This window comes from Nerophis ophidion, linkage group LG24, assembly GCF_033978795.1.
Source record: "Nerophis ophidion isolate RoL-2023_Sa linkage group LG24, RoL_Noph_v1.0, whole genome shotgun sequence".
NCBI classification, from domain to species: domain Eukaryota; kingdom Metazoa; phylum Chordata; class Actinopteri; order Syngnathiformes; family Syngnathidae; genus Nerophis; species Nerophis ophidion.
In genome coordinates this window covers 36,621,456-36,640,488 of record NC_084634.1, presented here as the reverse complement: position 1 = coordinate 36,640,488, position 19,033 = coordinate 36,621,456, and the positions used below count along the sequence as shown (strand labels likewise).

Here is a 19,033-nt window from a genome sequence, read left to right as displayed (position 1 = left end):
GAGGGGGGGGACATAGGAGAAAGAAAAGAAGCGGCAGATCAACTGGTCTAAAAAGGAGGTCTATTTAATCCATCCATCCGTTTTCTACCGCACCTGTTCAAGAAATCGCATTAATACTAAGAAGTATCTTATTTATTATTGGTTAGCTTCAGAAAAACATCCATTTTCTACCGCTTGTCCCTTTTGGGGTCGCTGGAGCCTATTTCAGCTGCATTAAGGCGGTAGACGGGGTACACCCTGGACAATGTTATTAAAAATAATAAGGGACGTATTATACTCTAAAAATGTTGGTCGTACTTAAAAATGCACGCAATTAGTTGTATTCAGCGCGAAAAAATATTATATGGCTCTCAAGGAAATACATTTTGAAATATTTGGCTTTCATGGCTCTCTTAACCAAAAAGGTTCCCGACCCCTGTGGTACAGTCAAAATAAAAATTGCAAAAAAACATACCGTATTTCCTTGAATTGCCGCCAGGGCGCTAATTATAAATAAATAAATAAATGGGTTGTACTTGTATAGCGCTTTTCTACCTTCAAGGTACTCAAAGCGCTTTGACACTACTTCCACATTTACCCATTCACACACACATTCACACACTGATGGAGGGAGCTGCCATGCAAGGCGCCAACCAGCACCCATCAGGAGCAAGGGTGAAGTGTCTTGCTTAGGACACAACGGACGTGACGAGGTTGGTACTAGGTGGGATTTGAACCAATGACCCTCGGGTTGCGCACGGCCACTCTCCCACTGCGCCACGCCGTTTGATTTAATTAATTTGAAACCTTGTCTCACACCGGCACTTACCAAAGGCATGCGGTAAATTTAGGCCAGCGCTTAAAAATTTGAGTGTGATGTAAGGATACCATCATGAAAAGCACATTTGTTTATTTTTATATATATATATATATATATATATATATATATATATATATATATATATATATATATATATGTGTGTGTGTGTGTGTGTGTGTGTATGTATATAGACTAGAAAGTGTCTGTAAAAAAGGCATTATCGACAAGAGAGGGAAAGAAAGCATGGTTAGTAGTGATGGGTACAAGACTAGAAATAATCTGTAAACCAAGAGAGCTCTTAAACCCAAATGTTGTATGAAGTTTTTACAGTTGGATTTTTGGTGAAGGCGAAGGTAGAAAAGTGGATGGGAGAGTGAACCAGAGCCCTAAGATATACTGGTTTTGTTGAGTTTGCCTTCCATAACCACCGTTTATCTTTTTCTGGCAGAATGAAGGACAACTCTAAGGCGTTCTTATGCTGCCAAAAGGAGGAAAAATAATTTGTCCAACAGATTTGTTTCATTTAAAAAAAAACATCGGCCCTTTATTTTCTACGCTAAACTACTTTTGAATGTGTTGGGTTTTATCAGAATCAGAAGTACTTTATTAATCCCGGAGGGGAAATGAACTCTCACTATTATGTTAGATCCACAATGGACTGGACTTTCACTATTATGTTAGATCCACTATGGACTGGACTCTCACTATTATGTTAGATCCACTATGGACTGGACTCTCACTATTATGTTAGATCCACTATGGACTGGACTCTCACTATTATGTTAGATCCACTATGGACTGGACTCTCACTATTGTGTTAGATCCACTATGGACTGGACTCTCACTATTATGTTAGATCCACTATGGACTGAACTCTCACACTATTATGTTAGATCAACTATGTACTGGATTCTCACTATTATGTTAGATCCACTATGGACTGGACTCTCACTATTAGATATTGGGTGTCACTATGTAAAGCGCTTTGAGTCACTTGAGAAAAGCGCTATGTAAATATAATTCACTTCACTTCACTTCATTTAATTAAAAAAAAAACGTTATTATGGTCTTACCTTTACTTATAAATGAAGTCCATGCGCAGCTCCTTCTGATCAAAAGCATCGATAACTTGTTTATAGTAGTCTTCCTTATCTTCCTTCAGTTTTAAAAGTCTCTCTGTCTCCTTTATTACCTCCTGCTTCGATTGAAAGTCCAGTTTAGAAAACAGTTTTATTTTAGATATGTAATCCTCCATGTTAAAAGTGCAAGCGAGAGGAAAAAATAAACACGCGCTGCTCACCCTTGCTGGTCAGTAATTGTGTAGCCGTTGCGCGCTCTCGCTTGGGTTGCTCCCGACGTGCAGACCGCTGCTATCAGTTAGCTCGGCTCCTCAAGTGCGGGCGGCGACAGAATTATCCTCGGACAACTCCCCCTCTCGTTCTGCTCCGTGGGTGATCTCTTTATCCCACCGCTGCCACCATGAACTGTTATTGTATAAATAATACACTGGGTGTTTAGGACTGGAACATGCTTTATTTCAGCCTGGTTGTTTACATAGCCAGCATAGGAGTAGTGGTGTTACATCCTAAAAGGTCTGTCGTGCACCACCCGCTTCATATCCGTTCCCAGCACATATTACAACACTTGTTGTCACTTCTATTGCAACCGAGTAGTCGCAAGAAGGATCACTAGCCCGCTCTACCACCAGGATGCGGGAGTTATTTAATTATTCATATTTGACACACGCAGCTACGGTATATTAATAAAACATAGATGCTTATTATTCTTTTTAGCATATTCAATAGCTTGGACCTTAAATCCTACTGAATAGATCTTAATCTTCTTCCCTTTATTGGATTTCAAATTATTGCAATCAGCCTCCTCCATTTTGAAAATGATGACAGGGGAAGTGTCACTCGTGACGTGACGAGTTTGACCCGGCGGTAATACTAAGCATGCGCTAATTATTTTGCGAAACGAGTTGGACCCGGCAGTAATTCAAAGCAGGCGCATACTATATCCTCGGCGGCAATTCAGGGAAATACGGTATTGAACGTGTAAACAAAAATTAATTGAACTCACAATTTATAGAACTTTTTCGACGCCGTATAGGCCAGTGGTACCCCTTGTCGTCGGCTTATTCGAGTGGGAAATGGCGGGTGTTTTCCCATTTCTTCACCAGGACAGCTGAGCTTGCTGCCGGAGTTGGCCGACATGGTCTCACAAGATGTAGTCTCTTGAAATATCCTTCTTGAAAATGGCCTCGCAAATACATATCTGCCACCTCATAAACGTTTTGTTCTCCTACTCTGCTGTCCCGGAATGGCTACGGCGCAACATGTCCTGCTAATTTGAAACTTGTGAATAGATAATGACGGGGATAGATATCTACATGTATCCATATTCAAGAGTTATTTCTTTCTATAGTCATATTTGAAATAACTAGTGGTTTCCATTTGAACTCTATTTTTTCTCCATCTCGTGACCGATGGTACAATGTGAGTTACCTTGACTATAGGAATGTGAGGAGGAGAGATACTCCTTTTCCTTATCTCATCCTGTCTCAGGCTAAGTAGAACAATAGACATGTGTATTCGCTCTGAAGGGTGGGGGCTATTGGCATATTGAAGAAGACAACACTTCCGTAATGCAATTGAATGTGTTGTTCTAGGCTGGACTCTCCAAAGCTTTGGAATACATTGCAAAATACCTATTCTGTTCTAGCTGATCATTTAAACTCAGCTTATGTGTCATCAAAAGAATTTGGAATGGACCAGTAACTTAAATTCCCTTGGAGGAACATCTGGTCCAAATGCAACAATACTCACTTTGGAATGACAGGTGAGTATCCGATCACAGTCTCGTTAAGATCAGGCTAATGTCAACAACTTGAGATCTGATTGGCTATCGCAACTGTCTATCAACTACGTGTTCTGAAATTAATTTGTTAAAGTCAAAGTATCAATTAAATTTGTCCTCTGCATTTGACACATCCCCTTGTTCCACCCCCTGGGAGGTGAGGGGAGCAGTGGGCAGCAGCGCCCGGGAATCATTTTTGGTGATTTAACCCCCAATTCCAACCCTTGATGCTGAGTGCCAAACAGGGTAATGGCTCCCATTTTTATAGTCTTTGGTATGACTCGGCCGGGTTTTGAACTCACAACCTACCGATCTCAGGGTGGACACTAAGTAGGTACGGTCCCGGTGAGTATCCAATCACAGGACGCGTGAATGTCACATTCAACGTTAGGCCAGCTAGAAGGCCTCACTGACAACAACTCATGTTCTGATTGGCTATCGCATCTGTCTATCAACTGTATGTGTCCGTTCACTTACAGTGCACAGACACCCGCGTTGTTGATTCTGAAGGCACTCTGGCAGACTTGGTAAGGCATGGCAACATAAGCGGGCTGAATTCTGATTGGATACAAACTAAAACTAAAAACAGCACTCGAATAAACGTAATATGACGTGAAGAGAATATGAATATATTTAGATATTTAGGGAAAATAAAATAATTTTTATCTTTAATTATGATCATGATTTCTGGTTATGTTAGAAGAAGGCCTTGCTGGCCCTGATGGCACACCACTGCAGTCTGGTAATTTTAACATTCTATATACAGTACCAACAGTCATAAACTGACACAATTAGCCCTAACCTCTGACTAGAACTGTATCCGTTTAAAAATATCAACAATAATCTACATGAAAACAAATCACGGGCGTACCAAAATCTACAGCCAGAAAATAATCCCACGTTTATCCCGGTTATTTGGTCTTCTGGAAAATGTTCAACGTTATTGCAGCCCTCTAGACACCCTTTAGTCACCGTTCTACTCTTTTAACCCAAACAGGGAGGCATGCCGTGGCTGAGCCAATCAGAGTCCACGATACTGCTGATCTGATTGGTTTGGTCTCACACAGTGACCGATACCACTGTGGTTGTTAGAATAATTGTATCGAAGTTATCACAAAAGTTTGTGTTTCAATGAGTTCCCAGCGAGAAGAAAAAACATGCCTTTGATCCTACCAAGAAGAAGACTAGTAAAACTCCACTGTGCAGGACGGAAAGCAACATGAATGTTTTCTGTTTCTTTCATGTATTGTAATCAACAGAAAGATATTGTCCTGACGCAGGAACTACAAAGCAGAGAGGAAGCAGGGCCTGACTGCCCTCCAGGCACCGCTTTTTTAAACTCTATTACGAACCTCTTTTTTGAACCAACCTTTTTTTTTTTTTAAACTGTTTTGTAATCAAAGGCGATGGCTGTTTATGACCCCGTCCCTTTGGAAGCAGCTGTTGCCATGTGGTCAGGGAAAGTCCAAATGAAAGAATGAACCGAGCAATCTATTGGCAGAGCGTGCCGAGACACTGGCGTCTCTCCTCAAATTGAGCCGAATAGAATTGTCTCTATTTAATTCCTTGCTTCTTGTCTTGTTTAATAAATGTCATCAGTGTTAGAACCTGACAGTAGTAATGACATTTTGAGTACAGTTAACCATTTTATGCATAAAAATGCTTAATTAAAGGCACAACTGTTGAAGAATATGATTAATATAGAAAAATCTGCGATGTGGTGAAACCGCAATAGAGGGACGACTGTAAATGCTGTGTCTGATCTTCTTTGTTGGACCGGATTGTTGAGAAATGGACGTGTATTTTTGGAGAGAGCCCACCAGGAGCCGCCTCCCCCTCCTTGAGAGGGCTCTATATTTAGGCCCAGCACCCATGAGCGTGAGAGTTGACCTGGGTGTCACCATTCGTAGCTGGTCATTCAAGCTAGAAGCGATCATCGGAGCCCCTCTGAACAAGACCAGGTGTAGCAAAAAAGATGGAGGAGAAGCCGGTCATCGAACAAATTGACGTCAGAAGGATTCACGACACGGAGGCGTCGCCGGTGCCCGATGAGAAAGCGGACTACCCGCTGGCCGGAGCCAACTCCATCTACTCGGCCATCCTGAGCAGGAACGAGGCCGTGAAGGATGCCAAGCGTCTGAAGACCTTTCTGGAGCTGCGGGACAAATATGTGAAGAAGAAGGTGCTGTTTGAAGACCCTCTTTTCCCGGCCTGTGACTCCTCCCTCTTCTACAGTCACAAACCTCCCATGAAGTTTGAGTGGAAGCGTCCTTCCGTGAGTGTTGTCTCATCACTTTGGGTTACCGTGGCGATGCTTTGATTACAAACCCTGTTTCCATATAAGTTGGGAAATTGTGTTAGATGTAAATATAAACAGAATACAATGATTTGCAAATCATTTTCAACCCATATTCAGTTGAATATGCTACAAAAACAACATATTTGATGTTCAAACTGAAAAACATTTTTTTTAGAATTTGATGCCAGCAACACATGACAAAGAAGTTGGGAAAGGTGGCAGTAAATACTGATAAAGTTGAGGAATACTCATCAAACACTTATTTGGAACATCCCACAGGTGTGCAGGCTAATTGGGAACAGGTGGGTGCCATGATTGGGTATAAAAGCAGCTTGCATGAAATGCTAAGTAATTCATAAACAAGGATGGGGCGAAGGTCACCAATTTGTAAGCAAATTGTCGAACAGTTTTAGAACAACATTTCTCAACGAGCTATTGCAAGGAATTTAGGGATTTCACCATCTACTGTCCGTAAAATCATCAAAAGGTTCAGAGAATCTGGAGAAATCACTGCACGTAAGCAATGATATTACGGACCTTTGATCCCTCAGGCGGTACTGCATCAAAAAATGGCCTCAGTGTGTGAAGGATATCACCACATGGGCTCAGGAACACTTTATAAAACCACTGTCAGTAACTACAGTTGGTCGCTACATCTGTAAGTGCAAGTTAAAACTCTACTATGCAAAGCAAAAAACATTTATCAACAACACCAAGGAACACCGCTGGCTTCGATGGGCCCGAGCTCATCCAAGATGGACTGATGCAAAGTGTTCTGTGGTCTGACGAGTCCACATTTCAAAATTATATTTGGAAACTGTGGACGTGGTGTCCTCCGAAACAAAGAGGAAAATAACCATCCGGATTGTTATAGGCACAAAGTTCAAAAGCCAGCATCTGTGATGGTATGGGGGTGTATTAGTGCCCAAGGCATGGGTAACTTACACATCTGTGAAGGCACCATTAATGCTGAAAGGTCCATACAGGTTTTGGAACAACATATGTTGTCATCCAAGCAACGTTATCATGGACGCCCCTGCTTATTTCAGCAAGACAATGCCAAGCCATTTGTTAGAACAGCGTGGTTTTGTAGTAAAAGAGAGCGGGTACTTTCCTGGCCCGCCTCCAGTCCAGACCTGTCTACCATCGAAAATGTGTGGCGCATTATGAAGCGTAAAATACGACAGCGTAGACCCCGGACTGTTGAACGACTAAAGCTCTACATAAAACAAGAATGGGAAAGAATTCCACCTGCAAAGCTTCAACAATTAGTTTTCTCAGTTCCCAAACGTTTATTGAGTGTTGTTAAAAGAAAAGGTGATATAACGCAGTGGTGAACATGCCCTTTCCCAACTACTTTGGCACGTGTTGCAGCCATGAAATTCTAAGTTAATTATTATTTGCAAAAAAAAAAAAAAGTTTATGAGTTTGAACATCAAATATGTTGTCTTTGTAGTGCATTCAACTGAATATGGGTTGAAAAGGATTTGCAAATCATTGTATTCCGTTTGTATTTACATCTAACACAATTTCCCAACTCATATGGAAACGGGATTTGTACAATAACATAAGACTTACTTTTTATTGTCATTCAAATTTGAACTTTAAAGTACAGATAAGAACAACATTTTGTTCATGGTAGTGCAGGATAAAAAAGCAATAAAGTGCAGATATAAATATATAGATTACCTTAAAAAGATAAATATATTGCACTTTTGCATATGCATCCAGGTTTATGGATGTATGTTATATTGTCTTTACATTCCAGCCAGTTAATACATTTTGGGGGGGAATTGAGGGGATGCGTTGAAGAGTCTTACGTCCTGAGGGAAGAAGCTGTTACAGAACCTGGAAGTTGTGCTTCGAAAGCTGCGGAACCTCTTTCTAGAGTCCAGAAGTGAAAACAGTCGTGTAGGAGTCTCTACAGATTTTCTGAGCCTTGGTCAGGCAGCGGCTTTTTGCGATCTCCTGGACAGAGGGCGAAAAGTGCTGATGATCTTTTCCACCGTCCTCACCACTCTCTGGAGAGACTTCCAGAGAGTGGTGAACCTCCAGGTTCACCAGGTTCAAGCAGAACCTGGAGGTTCTGCTCCGGAGGCTGCGAAACCTCTTTCTAGAGTCCAGCAGTGAAAACAGTCCTGTAGGAGTCTCTACAGATTTTCTGAGCCTTGGTCAGGCAGCGGCTTTTTGCGATCTCCTGAATAGGAGGAAGAGGAGTCCTGATGAGATTTTCCGCCGTCCCCACCACTCTCCAGAGAGTGGTGGACCCCCAGGTTCTGCTTCGGAGGTTGCGGAGCCTCTTTCTAGAGTCCAGAAGTGAAAACAGTCCTGTAGGAGTTTCTACAGATTATCTGAGCCTTGGTCAGGCAGCTGCTTTTTGCGATCTCCTGGATAGGAGGAAGAGGAGTCCTGATGAGATTTTACGCCGTCCTCACCACTCTCTGGAGAGACTTCTATTCCGAGGTACTGCAGGCTCCAGTTCAGACAGAGATATAGTTTGTCAGTAGGCTCTCTATAGTGCCTCTGTAGAATGTGCTGAGAACGGGGTGAGGGAGCTGTGCGCTTTTCATCCGACGCAAAAAAAGTGCATGCGCTGCTGAGCTCTTTTTACAAGAGCTCCGGTGTGCAGGGACTGGGTCATACAGTCAGTTAAAGTGGGAGTTCGAATGGTACAAGCGTAAGATAAAATTTGTATTTTATAAGTACAGGGGGTACCTCAGTTTAAGTGTTCTGACATAAGAGTTTTAATTGTTATGCTTTGAGTTACAAGCAACAATTTTAATTACAAGCATACCTGCCATAAGTTGGCGTAGCAAATGTCGCAGTGAACCGTATCTGATTCTACCAAAACATCTGGTCTTACTCGCCAGCTATAGTTTATTTAGTAGGGAAGGTATTCATAGTGGAGGAGTTCAAGTACATCGGAGTCTTGTTCACGAGTGAGGGAAGAGTGGATCGTGAGATCGACAGGCGGATCGGTGCGGCGTCTTCAGTAATGCGGACGCTGTATCGATCCGTTTTGGCGAAGAAGAAGCTGAGCCAGAAGGCAAAGCTCTCAATTTACCGCTCAATCTACAAACGTACGTTCCCATCCTCACCTACGGTCAAGAGCTTCGGGTTATGACTGAAAGGACAAGATCTAGGGTACAAGCGGCCGAAATGGTGGGGCTCTCCCTTAGAGATAGGGGGAGAAGCTCTGCCATCCGGGGGGAGCTCAAAGTAAAGCCGCTGCTCCTCCATATCGAGAGGAGACAGATGAGGTCAGGATGCCACCCGAACGCCTCTCTAGGGAGCTGTTTCGGGCACGTCCGACTGGTACAATGCCACGGGGATGACCCAGGACACGTTGGGAAGACTATGTCTCCCAGCTGGCCTGGGAATGCCTCGGGATCCCCTGGGAAGAGCTGGACGAAGTGGCTGGGGAGAGGGAAGTCTGGGCTTCCCTGCTTAGGCTGCTGCCCCCGTGACCCGACCTCAGATAAGCGGAAGACGATGGCTGGATGGGATTCATATGGCCCTGTTCCTGAGTGGATCTCCCGTGAGACACTGCAGTCTGCTTGAAAATGATGAAAAGCACCACCCTTATGTGGTCAAAGTAGGACGTGCCCCAAAACACATTTTAAGATATTCAACACTCTACTGCCATCTGGTGGTTAAAGTGTATAGAGCTAACTACATCCACTCAACATCCATTGCACCGGTGCAGGTTGGGGGTGTGGGGGTTCTTATTGTATCTCATTGGGTTGAGTTTCTTCTTTCCCTGAAGTCAGATCTGAGCTGAGTATGTTGTTGTGGCTTGTGCAGCCCTTTGAGACACTTGTGATTAAGGGCTATATAAATAAACTTTGATTGATTGATTGATTGATTGATTGATTGATTGATTTATTGAACCCCCCAATTCGCCACGTTTTATGTGTCAGGTAAAACGCGATGAACAGGGCCAGAGGAATTCCCTTTCTACTGTAGCGATACATGGACATAACTTTGTCTTTCAACCATAACCAAGGAAGAAAGTGCATGTGAGAAGAAGAAGTGGATGATATTCATTGAATAAAATAAATTAATCATCAGAAACATCCCCCAAGGTCCAAATTCTATTATTTTTTTTTTTTATGGGAGACATTGATTTGAGATACAAATGTTTTGATTTAGGAGCTACATCACCGTCTACTGTGGTAAAAAAACGTGTTCTGTGATGGCCCAAATAGCACCGCTTTAGTGGAAACAGGGTTAGTTAAGACTTATTTATGCTTTTTCACTGTATTGACCAAAATATAAGACCACCCTGATCACAAGAAAACAAAAATATTTATAAGATTGAATCAAAGTTAACCTTTTTTTTTAATCGGTGATGAAATAACAACCAAGTGTGAGTGACAGGAAGAAAAGCTCTGACTTGCTGGGGTTTTGGGGGGGTTACATCAACTTTTTTTCCTTCAAGGTTTTCTTTCTCAGGGAAATATACTATAATTGGGTCGTTTGTGTATATATGTGACAAATAGTAGTACTCACATAAAAACACAACATAACCCTTTAAATATTGCTGTTTCACCACATCTAGTTTATTTAGGAGTGGTTAAAAAATAATTTTAAATATTAAAAAAAAACATGTATCCCTAAATCAGGGGTCACCAACGCGGTGCCCGTAAGGACCAGATGAGTCGCCCGCTGGCCTGTTCTAAAAATAGCTCAAATAGCAGCACTTACCAGTGAGCTGCCTTTATGTTTAAAATTGTATTTATTTACTAGCAAGCTGGTCTCGCTTTGCTCGACATTTTTAATTCTAAGAGAGACAAAACTCAAATAGAATTTGAAAATCAAAGAAAATATTTTAAAGACTTGGTCTTCACTTGTTTAAATAAATTCATTTATTTTTTTACTTTGCTTCTTATAACTTTCAGAAAGACAATTTTAGAGAAAAAATACAACCTTAAAAATGATTTTAGGATTTTTAAACACATATACCTTTTACCTTTTAAATTCCTTCCCCTTCTTTCCTGACAATTTAAATCAATGTTCAAGTAAATTTATTTTTTTATTGTAACGAATAATAAATAAATTTTAATTCAATCCTTAATTTTAGCTTCTGTTTTTTCAACAAAGAAAATTTGTGAAATATTTATTCAAACTTGTGATTAAAATTAAAAAAATATATTATTCTGGCAAATCTAGAAAATCTTTAGAATCAAATTTAAATCTTATTTCAAAGTCTTTTGAATTTCTTTTAAAATTTTTGTTCTGGAAAATCTAGAAGAAATAATGATTAGTCTGTTAGAAATATAGCTTGGTCCAATTTGTTATATATTCTAACAAAATTCAGATTGGATTTTAACCTATTTAAAAAATGTCATCAAAATTCTAAAATTAATCTTAATCAGGAAAAATTACTAATGATTTTCCATAAATTATTTCTTAAATGTTTTCAAAATGATTCGAATTAGTTAGTTTTCGCTTCTTTTTTTTGGTTAAATTTTGAATTTTAAAGAGTCGATTTGAAGATAAACTATGTTTCAAATTTAATTTTCTTTTTTTTTCCTGTTTGCTCCCCCTTTAAACCATTCAATGAAGTGTTTTTTTCATCATTTATCCTCTACAAAAAACCTCTCGTAAAAAGAAAAAAAATGTACGACGGAATGACAGACAGAAATCCCCATTTTTTTAACTATATATATAGATTTATTTATTAAAGGTAAATTGAGCAAAATGGCTATTTCTGGCAATTTTTTAGAGTGCGTATCAAACTGGTAGCCCTTCCCATTAATCAGTACCCAAGAAGTAGCTCTTGGTTTCAAAAAGGTTGGTGACCCCTGCCCTAAATTAAGCATTGTCAAGCATAAAAATTACTAATTAAACCTACAAATATCAATGCTGCAGTAGTATTAGCCACAAGAGGAGACCAAACCAATGTTCAGTATTGTGGCCACTGATTGGCTCAGCCTCAAGGAGAATGACTATACTGGTTTAAAATAATAATAATAATAATAATGGATTATATTTATATTGCGCTTTTCTATTGTTAGATATTCAAAGCGCTCACAGAGAAGTGGGAACCCATCATTCATTCACACCTGGTGGTGGTAAGCTACATCTGTAGCCACAGCTGCCCTGGGGTAGACTGACGGAAGCGTGGCTGCCAGTTTGCGCCTACGGCCCCTCCGACCCCCACCTATCATTCATTCACCAGTGTGAGCGGCACCGGGGGCAAGGGTAAAGTGTCCTGCCCAAGGACACAATGGCAGCGATTTGGATGTTAATAGGTGGGAAGCGAACCTGCAACCCTCAGGTTTCTGGCACGGCCGCTCTACCCACTACGCCATGCCGCCCCTAAGAGTGGAAACGTGACCAAAGGGTGTTATTTCCTGTCTAAATGGCTATTATACTGTTCAAAAATGTGTTTAAAAAGGTAGTAAATGTTATTTTTTTATGCGCTCGGTATTAAAAATTGTGATTCATAACTAATGATTCCTACTTGCAATTCATATATGGAAGCAACTAACAGTGAAAAATGAGAGACGACTGTATTCAAAAGGACTACTAATGCTATTTTACATTACTGTATTTATTCGGACTATTAATCGCTCCGGAGTATACGTCGCACCGGCCAAAAATGCATAATGAAGAAGGAAAAAAACATATATGCGTCGCACGGGAGTATATGTCGCATTTTTGGGGGGAATTTGATAAAATCCAACAGCAAGAATAGACATTTGTAAGGCAATTTAAAATAAATAAAGAATAGTGAAGTTAGTCCAGAACGCGGCAGCACGACTTTTAACAGGGGCCAGGAAACGCCAGCATATAACCCCAATTCTTCAGAGTTTGCACTGGCTCCCTGTTCATTTTAGAATTGATTTTAAAACATTGCTGTTTGTTTTTAAATCTTTACATGGACTGGCGCCTCAATATATGACCGGACCTTATCCAAATTTACATTCCTGCGCGAGCTCTGAGGTCCGAGAGCCAGTTCCAGCTCGTGGTGCCCAAGACCAGACTTAAGACCAAGGGGGGCAGAGCCTTCTCTGTGGTCGGACCTAAGCTCTGGAACACTCTGCCGCTCCATGTTCAAACTGCTTCCACAGTGGAGTGTTTTAAGTCTCGTCTTAAGACCCACTTTTATTCTTTGGCTTTTAACACTACGTGAGTTGTGTGGTCCTCTGTTCTCTGTTGTCCTCTGTGTTTTTTATACACTTTGATTTCTATTTTACTGTTTTAATTGATTTTACCCTTTAAAATAGTTTTTAATCATATTTGTTTTTATATTGTTTTTATTGGTTTTATATTTATTTATTTTTTGTTTTTATTCAGTCATTGGTGGAGCATAATATATATATATACTTTTTTATTGTATTTTATTTATTTATTTATTTTTTTAACAATTGTTTTTAACATGGCTGTGCAGCACTTTGGAAACGTTATTGTTGTTTAAATGTGCTGTATAAATAAAGTGGATTGGATTGGATTGAACAACAGGCTGAATAAGTGTAGGTTATATGAGGCATAAATAACCAACTGCTATGTTAACCTAACATATTATGGTAAGAGTCATCCAAATAACTATAACATATAGAACATGCTATACCTTTACCAAACTATCTGTCACTCTTAATCCATAAATCCCATGAAATTTCCTTCCTCGATGTGGCTTCTAAACAACTCTGCCAACTCCAAAGGTATGCGCCGCTTCCTCTTGTCGTTTTCTGCTGCATATTTCACTACGTCCAGCTTGTAATCTGCAGTACATGATTTCCTTTTCGCTGCCATTTTTGTTCAGCCCTTCTCAGTTTTTATAAGTTACCGCCAACGATGAAATGATCCATTTTAATAGCTACGGCAGTAGCATATAGCATATATAGCAGTTAGCATTCCATGACCCACAACGCACTTCTGCCATGACCCTCCCCCGCCGAAATCTTATTGGTTGACGATTGCTGACATTTGCTTCGTCTCTTCCGCGAATGAGATAAATAATATTATTTGATATTTTACGGTAATGTGTTAATAATTTCACACATAAGTCGCTCCTGAGTATAAGTCGCACACCCAGCCAAACTATGAAAAAAACTGTGACTTATAATCCGAAAAATACGGTATATAGAATCCCCAGGTAAGTTAATTGGTGCCATTTGAAACATATAAAACAGGGGGGGGGCCATTTCCGGCCCGCAGCTAATCCTTTACCGGCTCGCCACACATTCTGCAAAAATTGCAATATTGTAAGTATTGCAAAAATATTAAAAAAACATTTTAAAAAAGTGGAATGAGGTGAAATCTAATGAGAAAAAGTGGCAATGTTGACACAAAGCTGCCCTGCAGGCATTTTGTTTTTTCCCTTTTGTCTTTTTCTTTTTCAAAAAAATCTATGTTATAATGAATTACCACTTAAAAATTATCACATTAAAATGTTTTATTTGGAAAAAATAAATATTGCATATGTTGTGTGGTTGCCATATAAAAACATCCAAGTTTTGACAAAAGAGCATAAAAAACAAAATAATAGTTCAAACTTAAAATCGACAGATATATCGGAAGTTGTTCTTGAAATTTAAGTGTTAAAAGTGTCACGCCTGTAAATCTGGTTTTATGTTTGATCATGTTTTTTTTTTTTTTCTGGACTCTTGTTCCGTTTTTTCATTTCCTGGTTTATTTTGTTACCATAGCTACTCATTAGTTTCCACCTGTTTCCCCTAGTCACGCCCCGATCATCAGCCTCTCACACCTGTTTCTAGTTACCACGGCCACTATTTATGTCACTTGCTTTCTGTTTATCGTTCTGGGATTTTTGCATTCCGCCTCATGCCTGCATTTCTCGTACAAACCTTCATGGCTTGCCACGCTGCTAAACCTTTGGACCACGCCACGTAAGATCTGTGTATTTTTTCACCTAAGTGAAAGATTTTGGTTTATTGAGTATCTTTGTTAGCATCTTTTGTTTATTTATAGCCATGCCATTGTGTTGTTTTTGTTAAAGTTTTAGTATAGATTATTAGCCGCCACCGAGCATGTTCTTTGTTTTGCCTTTTTGTACATTAGTATTAAATAAAATGTACTTACATTCATGCCTGACTCGTCCCACATCATCCTTGCATCGAGGAAGCACAAACAACCACAGTTCCGGCATGACAAAAAGGTAAAAAAAAAAAAAGTAATAAAAATGCATCACTTAATGAGTGGGGAACTTTTAGGATCTCAAATATATTTAGTAGGATTTTATTTAACTTTTCACTGTGATTACTCAAAAATATTATCCATCCATTTTCATCCATCCATTTTCTACCGCTTATTCCCTTTCGGGGCCACGGGGGGCGCTGGCACCTATCTCAGCTACAATCGGGCGGAAGGCAGGGTAGACCCTGGACAAGTCGCCACCTCATCGCAAAAATATTAAATAATTAAAATCAATGGTGTCCTGCATTATTGATCTTTGAGGGCTTTAATTGCGAAATAAAGGAACTCTCCTGAAGAAATCAATAAAGTACTATCTATCTATCTATCCATCTATCTATCTAAATACTGCATATTTCAGTTTTACTATAAATAACAAAGTTGTCTTTGACAGAAAAGACATAAAACCTTATTTGTTTTACTTTATATCAACCTTAAGTTGATATAGAGATTTACTGTAAGCATTATATAAAAAAAATAATTTGACTTATTTTTAACATTTTAGTGACTGAGACCCTCTATGCTCCCCAGGAGCCCTGGGGATTAAAACAAAAAAAATCCATATATTTTGTTATGGTTTCAAAATGGCCCCCGCAAGCTTCACTTTTTCCGTGTGCGGCCCTCTGTGGAAAAAGTATGGACACCCCTGGTATAAAAGCAGGAAAAATTTTGGCTCATTTTAATACTTACCAAATTCACCCCGCGTGGCGGATAAAACACGATCGTGGGTCTGATTCAGCACGTACTTTTGACAGCCCTGTTTTGTACACAAATGAAAGAAAGTTTACTGAGGTGGGTAAAAAAACAAAACAAATTTTCAGCATTCCAATGTGTGCATTATCATATGTAGAGTTGGGGACAAAAAAGTTTAGTTTGACACTAACAACAAGCAAATGGAATTGTTGACCCGGAAGCAAATATTATACTTTATTACAGACCTGAGCAAACTAAGGCCCGGGGGCCACATGCGGCCCGTTGAGTTTTTTAATCTGGCCCGCCGGACATCCCTAAATCATTTTTTTAGATCTTTAAGATGAAAAGTGTAGCTGCAATTATGATGTGCACTCATGTTTTATAATGACCGGAAGTCTTCAACTATACTAAGTATTTCAATGGTTGGAATCTGCGCTTTTGCATGATAAACTAGTTACTATGGTCATCTAATTAGTTACTATGGTCATCTAATTAGTTACTATGATCATCTAATTAGTTATTATGGTCATCTAATTAGTTACTATGGTCATCTAATTAGCTACTATGGTCATCTAATTAGTTACTATGGTCATCTAATTAGTTACTATGGTCATCCAATTAGTTACTATGGTCATCTAATTAGTTACTATGGTCATCTAATTAGTTACTATGGTCATCCAATTAGTTGCTATGGTCATCCAATTAGTTGCTATGGTCATCTAATTAGTTACTATGGTCATCTAATTAGTTACTATGGTCATCCAATTAGTTACTATGGTCATCCAATTAGTTACTATGGTCATCTAATTAGTTACTATGGTCATCCAATTAGTTACTATGGTCATCCAATTAGTTACTATGGTCATCTAATTAGTTACTATGGTCATCTAATTAGTTACTATGGTCATCTAATTAGTTACTATGGTCATCTAATTAGTTACGGCGTGGCGCAGTGGGAGAGTGGCCGTGCGCAACCCGAGGGTCACTGGTTCAAATCCCACCTAGAACCAACCTCGTCACGTCCGTTGTGTCCTGAGCAAGACACTTCACCCTTGCTCCTGATGGGTGCTGGTTGGCGCCTTGCATGGCAGCTCCCTCCATCAGTGTGTGAATGTGTGTGTGAATGGGTAAATGTGGAAGTAATGTCAAAGCGCTTTGAGTACCTTGAAGGTAGAAAAGCGCTATACAAGTACAACCCATTTATTATTTATTTACTATGGTCATCTAATTAGTTACTATGGTCATCTAATTAGTTACTATGGTCATCTAATTAGTTACTATGGTCATCCAATTAGTTACTATGGTCATCTAATTAGTTACTATGGTCATCTAATTAGTTACTATGGTCATCTAATTAGTTACTATGGTCATCTAGTTAGCTACTTTTAGGGGTGTGGGAAAAAAATCGATTCGAAAACTAATCAAATACGTTGTGCGATTCAGAATAGATTCTCATTTTGAAAAAATCTATTTTTTTTTTTAATCAATCAAACAAACCACTACACAGCAATACCATAACAATGCAATCCAATTCCAAAACCAAACCTGACCCAGCAACACTCAGAACTGCAATAAACAGAGCAATTGAGAGGAGACACAAACACGACAGAACAAACCAAAAGTAGTGAAACAAAAATGAATATTATCAACAACGGTATCAATATTAGTTATAATTTCAGCATAGCAGTGATTAAAAATCCCTCATTGACATTATCATTAGACATTTATAAAAATAATAAAAAAGAACAATAGTGTCACAGTGGCTTACACTTGCATCACATCTCATAAGCTTGACACCACACTGTGTCCAATGTTTTCACAAAGATAAAATAATCATATTTTTGGTTCGTTTAATAATTAAAACAAATTTACATTATTGCAATCAGTTGATAAAACATTGTCCTTTACAATTATAAAAGCTTTTTTTTACAAAAATCTACTACTCTGCTAGCATACCAGCAGACTGGGGTAGATCCAGCTGAAATCCTATGTATTGAATGAATACAGAATCCTTTTGAATCGGAAAAATATCGTTTTTGAATTGAGAATTGAATCGAATCGAAAAAAATCAATATATTATCGAATCGTGACCCCAGGAATCGATATTGAATCGAACCGTGGGACACCCAAAGATTCACAGCCCTAGTTACAATGGTCATCTAATTAGTTACTATGGTCATCTAATTAGTAACTATGGTAATCTAATTAGTTACTATTGTAATCTAAGTCACAGCAGCTCAGACAAGGCACCAAGCAGTGTGGGCGGGAAGTGTTTCCACAGACGAGGAAGGAGATTTTCACAACAAAGCTCAGTGAAGTGAAGTGAATTATATTTATGTAGCGCTTTTTCTCTAGTGACTCAAAGCGCTTTACATAGTGAAACCCATTCAAACCAGTGTGGGTGGCACTGGGAGCAGGTGGGTAAAGTGTCTTGCCCAATGACACAACGGCAGTGACTAGGATGGCGGAAGCGGGAATCGAACCTGCAACCCTCAAGTTGCTGACACGGCCGCTCTACCAACCGAGCTAAACCGCTGTGATATATAGAATAAATTAGAAGGTACTTTATTGATCCCTGGGGGAAATTCAGCAAATATCAGATACATCAGATTATAGACGGGTTTATTTGGTACCCTTCATGTTCATTTTTCACTGTTTGTTGCATTTTTGTTGCGTTTACTGGATTGTAAAATACGCCGATCGAAAGGTGATGTGACGTTCATATTTTGTCAATATTCAGTGTTTTATCGTTCATAGAAAAATGTAACATTCCATTACATTTTTTTTTAGGTGGTCTGTCATAACGTTTTTAGCATTCAGTCAGACGTTATTGTGAGGTTTTGTATTAGTGTTCAGACACATTTTTTTCTCTAAATGTGGCCCCCTGAGTCAAAATAATGGCCCAGGCCTGCTTTATAACATAGTTATTCTAATAACACCTCGTGCAAATCTTTCTTAAAAGTGTCTTTACAAATGTGATCAGTTTTTGTTGTTGATTGACATTATTGCGGAGGAAATAGTTCCAATATTTTGACGCTCTCTTGTATATGTATGGTGAGACAATCCAAAAACTAAAAACAGCAATAATTAAAGCTGCAAGCAGCGATGGACTGGACCGAGTATATATGGAAGTGGCTGAGGAGAGGGAAGTCTAGGCTTCCCAGAAATAAGTTAGAACAACACACTACTTTGTATTATATTGTAGTTTTTACCTTCCAAAA

The 19,033-nt window shown here is 39.3% G+C and overlaps 1 protein-coding gene across 3 annotated transcripts in view; it reads left to right on the top strand.

Moving 5' to 3' along the window:
* Nucleotides 1-5,527: 5,527 nt before the first annotated feature.
* Nucleotides 5,528-19,033, top strand: part of LOC133542305 (calpain-3-like) — a 69,022-nt gene continuing 55,516 nt past the window's right edge. Inside the window, exon 1 of one of the 3 annotated variants that reach the window (XM_061886305.1) lies at nt 5,528-5,933. In XM_061886305.1, coding sequence (XP_061742289.1) covers nt 5,634-5,933 — 300 coding nt within the window. In that variant the 5' untranslated portion in view covers nt 5,528-5,633. The remainder of the gene's footprint in view (nt 5,934-19,033) is intronic. The other 2 variants (XM_061886304.1, XM_061886303.1) reach the window with 2 other exon arrangements.